We start from the raw sequence: 4,126 nt of genomic DNA, 5'->3' as shown, positions 1-4,126 counted from the left end.
CTGGGCTGTGGGCTACTGCCCCCCTCCCCCCCAAAACTGCCCCTTGGAGGGGGAAGTCACCCCCACTTCCCCCCCCGCCCCCCCATTTTCCCTCCAGCTGCCCCCAAGGGGGTCCCAAGTGCCCTCCCCAACCACCCAAAGGGGTCTCGTGCCCCCAACTTCCTCCCCCCACCCTCCAACTACCCCCAAGGCACCCAACTGCCCCTAGGGGGTGGTCCCAAGTGCCCCCCTAGCCCCATTCCCCCCTACCCTGCCCCTGAGTCCCCTCCGCACAACACCCCCCCCCCCCCCCAAATAAACGCTCACAGCGAGTGGGGCCACGTCTTTATTGGGGAGGGGTGGCAGAGGGGGGAGATGAGCACGTGCCAGGCCGCACAAGGGCTCGTGCAAGGGTTGCACGAGGGCCCAGAGGGTCCATGGGGGGGTTGCAGGAGGCCCCCGCAGGCCCCGTGCAAGGAAGCCCCGGCGCGACCCGGCGGAAGCTGCTCCAGGCCCGTGCGAGGCCTCGTGTGAGGCGGGAGCTCACTTGTAGAGGATGTCGTAGTGGCCGGGGCGGTAGAGGAGGCAGACGCGGGGCTGGGAGCCCTCGGGGAAGACATGGGGGTTGGTGGCGCCCCCCTCCCCCCGGTCCATGTATTCCACCAGGATGGAGACGTGCAAGGCTCGTGCCAGGGCGATGATGTGGATGTGGTCACTCTCCTTGCACATGGGTTCCACCTCCTGTGAGGGGAAAAGGGGTCAGGGGCCCCTGCAAGGGGCACGAGGGGGCTTCGGGGGCGTGCAAGGGCACTTGGGGACCGTGCAAGGGCATGCAAAGCCGTGCAAAGCTGTGCGAGGGCCGTGCACGGATGACAAGGCCGTGTGAAGCTGTGCAAGGTTCGTGCGAGGCTGTGCAAAGCTGGGTGGGGGTCGTGCCAGGGTGATTGGGGGCTGCAAAAGGGCTGCGCAAGGCCGTGCAACCACACGTGAGGGCTGTGCAAGGGCCATCAGAGGTTGCGTGAAGCCACACGAGGGCCACAGGAAGCCGTGCAAGGGTAGTGTGAGGTTGTGCAAGACCACACAAGGGCCATTGGAGGCTCCACGATGCCACACGAGACCATGCAAGGACCACATGAAGGTGCTGCAAGGCAACGTGAGGCCGTGGAAGCGCAGCGTGAGGCTGTGCAAAACCATGCCTGGGCCATTGGAGGCCGTGTGAGGCCCAAGCGAAGGTGCGTGAGCGTGCCAGAGGCAGCGCGTGGCCCTGGCAAGGCCCTGACCTGTTGGCAGAACTCCTTGATGCTGCGGCCGCCCTCCAGGAACTGCTCGAAGAAGCGGCGGTGGCGCTGGAGGCAGCCTGAGGTGAGCAGGCGCAGGTAGACCACCAGGTAGTCGGAGGTGCTCGGCTCGTTGAAGGCCGCCAGCAGCTCTGGCAGCGGCACGCGGCGCTCCACCCGCTCGATCAGCTCCATGAACTGCCGGGAACATGTGTGTCAGGGGGTCACATGCGCGTCAGGAGGGCACACGCAGGGCAACAGGGACTGTCACAGGGGCACACGTGCCATTATGGGGTGACAGACGCTGTCACAGGGGCACACACACGTCAGGGGGCACAGACGGGGTGACATGCCACATCACTGGGGCACACGTGCCGTCACAGGGTCACACACCGCATCGCACGTGGGGTCACAGGCACCATGACCCGCCCTCCCTCCGCGTCCCCCCATGTCCCCACCGTGTTGTGGAAGTCCTCAATGGTGAACTCGGTGAACCCCTGTGCCACCAGCTCCTCCTTGCTGCGGGCAGACACCTCCTTGAACCTGGGGGGGTGACACCCACGTGTCTGGGGGGGGACCCAGGCATCGCATCAGGGAGGGGAGAGGGCAAGTGGGGGATGCAGGGGCCTTGGGGGGGACACTCACGTGTCTGGGGGGGACTCAAGCTTCCAGGGGGGCCTGGGGGTGGCAAGAGGGATCCAGAGGACTTGGGGGGGGACACCCTGGTGTCCAGGGGGGACCCAAGCATCCCGGGGGGGGTCAGGGGGCAAGGGGGACCACAGGGCTTGGGGGGAGTCACCCGGGGGGGACATGGGTGGCTGGGTGAGGAACCTGGGGGGGTCCACGAGGGACCCAGAGGAGTTGGGGGGGGACGGGGACACCCAGGTGTCTGGGGGGGACACTCGGGCATGCGCACCGCTGCAGCTCCTGCCCATCCTCCAGCAGAGCCTCCAGGTGGGCGAAGCCAAAGGCGCGGTAGAAGCAGTTCCCGTCTGGCCGCGTCTTCCGGATGTAGGAATACTTCTGGAGCAGGTCCTGGGGAGGGAAGGACACCCCGGGGGGAGACGGCGCCCTTTAAGGCTCCCAGTCCCATACTGATGCCCCACAGCTGCTCCCGGTTCCGCACTGGTGCCCACCTTGATCTTCTGCTGGTAGATGTGGTCGTCCTCGGCGTACTCCTTGTACAGCACTGCCAGCTCCAGCCGCTCTGACACCAGTGGGTTCTGCACTGCAATCTGCACCGGGGGTGTGTGTCAGGACTAGGGGGACCCCCGGGGAGAGGGGAGTGATTTGGGCCCCCCCTGGGGGGGCACGGGGGGTGTCTCACCTCTTGCTGGATCCGGTCCTGCTGTGCCATGATGGCCTCATCATAGGCCAGGCAGTTCACGCCTGGGGGGATATCAGGGTTCAGGGGGGACTATCAGGGTTCGGGGGGGGATATCAGGGTTTGGGGGAACCCACATTGCAAAGAGCCCCCCCCCAGGGGAGTGGGGTGGGCATGCCTAAAATGTCTCCTGGAGTGCCAGGGGGCAGGGCGCAGGAAAGATGCCTCTTTAGGGCGTATTGGGGTGCTGGGGGGGGTATGGAGGTATGGGATGTTGGGCAGGGGGCTATTGGGGTGGTGTTGGGGTGCTATGGGGGGTATTGGGGTGCTACAGGGACTCAATAGGCAGTATTGGCATATTGGGACAGGTCTGCAGCAGTATTAGGGTGCCACAGGGAAGTATTGGTATGCTATTGGAGGGACCTATAGGAGTAACAGGGCGCTATAGGGAGCTTATGGGGGGTACCAGGAGGCCAGGGGGAGACTGGGATGCTATGGCGGAGGCCTATAGGAGTATTAGGGTGCTGGGGGGGGGGACTATGGGGTTATCAGGGCGCTATAAGGATGCTATGGGCAAACTGGAGGGGAATCTATGGTGGTATTAGGGTGCTATAGGTGACCCATACAGGGGAATTGGGGTACTACGGGGGGCTGTGGGGTGTATTGGGGTGCTGCGGGGGGGCATAGGGGCTCCTGAGGTGCAGGCAGACCCTATAGGGGTACTGTGGAGAGCCCTGCCGGGGTGCGGGGGTGCCGGGGGGTGGGGTGGCGAGGGACTACTCTAAGGGCCTCAGGGGGGCTATAGGGACACCAGGGAACCACGGGGGTGCCGGTGGAGGGCTATAGGGACACCGGGGACACTATGGGGGGAACCGGGCCCCAGCGCCGAGTTCCCCGTAGGGCGCTGGGGGGTCTCGGGCCGGGGTCCCCAGAGGGTCCCCGGGGACGCAGGGGGAGGCCTGAGGGGGGCGGCCTCGGCCGGGGCCCGTCGGTACCGTCCGCGTCGCCGCCGAGCGGCTCCGGCTTCTGCTGAGGCTCCTCCGCCGCCATCATCCGCCGCAGCCCCGCCCCGCGCAGCGCTTCCGGGTCACCGGTGAGCGACAGCAACGCTTCCGGGTCAACCACCGCCCCGCCGGAAGCGCGCCGGGCGCTTAGCAACCGGCTCCTCCCTCCCCCGGGGTCTGGCCCGCCCCTAGCAACCGTCCGGCTGTGCGAGAGGCCCCGCCTCGGGCGACAAGCCCCGCCCATAGCAACCACCCAGCGTAAAACAGCCCCGCCCCTAGCGACAGGCCCCGCCCATAGCAACCACCCAAGGCAGAACAGCCCCGCCCGTAGCGGCAGGCCACGCCCCTGCGCACGAGCTCCCCTCCCAGCTGCGTCAGGGTCAGGTTGTATTACTGTAAATAGGTACGTGAGTGTAAATGTTTATGCTGTATGAAGTTTTTAAAACACCAATAAAGCCTATTTACAGAGAGGATTTGAATTCTCGCCCCACCTCTACCCTCTGTTAAAGATGTAAAAGGGCTTTCAGGACTCGTTCCTTCCC

The 4,126-nt window shown here is 65.5% G+C and overlaps 1 protein-coding gene across 1 annotated transcript; it reads right to left on the bottom strand.

Moving 5' to 3' along the window:
- Positions 1 to 318: 318 nt before the first annotated feature.
- On the bottom strand, positions 319 to 3,671 carry OTUB1 (OTU deubiquitinase, ubiquitin aldehyde binding 1). The gene is made up of 7 exons (XM_082501064.1): positions 3,576 to 3,671; positions 2,584 to 2,645; positions 2,393 to 2,491; positions 2,173 to 2,291; positions 1,715 to 1,799; positions 1,260 to 1,454; positions 319 to 720 (listed from the first exon to the last, which is right to left on the bottom strand). Exons 1-7 carry the CDS (start codon positions 3,631 to 3,633, stop codon positions 523 to 525), a joined length of 816 nt encoding a protein of 271 aa, XP_082357190.1. The 5' UTR covers positions 3,634 to 3,671; the 3' UTR covers positions 319 to 522.
- Between the last annotated feature and the right edge of the window lie 455 nt (positions 3,672 to 4,126).

Source organism: Vanellus vanellus (genome assembly GCF_965231255.1).
Source record: "Vanellus vanellus genome assembly, contig: HAP1_SCAFFOLD_1317, whole genome shotgun sequence".
Lineage (NCBI taxonomy): Eukaryota > Metazoa > Chordata > Aves > Charadriiformes > Charadriidae > Vanellus > Vanellus vanellus.
Note: the sequence above shows the minus strand (reverse complement) of the source record. Positions and strands in the feature narration are given on the sequence as shown.

What these genes read in the sequence shown, in the direction of transcription:
- OTUB1 (XM_082501064.1), bottom strand. Translation starts at nt 3,633, where the DNA reads ATGATGGCGGCGGAGGAGCCTCAGCAGAAGCCGGAGCCGCTCGGCGGC. An exon ending in GCTCGGCGGCGACGCGGACG is followed by an intron (nt 2,646 to 3,575) that starts GTACCGACGGGC and finishes ATATCCCCCCAG; the next exon opens with GCGTGAACTGCCTGGCCTAT. An exon ending in GATGGGCAGGAGCTGCAGCG is followed by an intron (nt 1,800 to 2,172) that starts GTGCGCATGCCC and finishes TCACCCCCCCAG; the next exon opens with GTTCAAGGAGGTGTCTGCCC.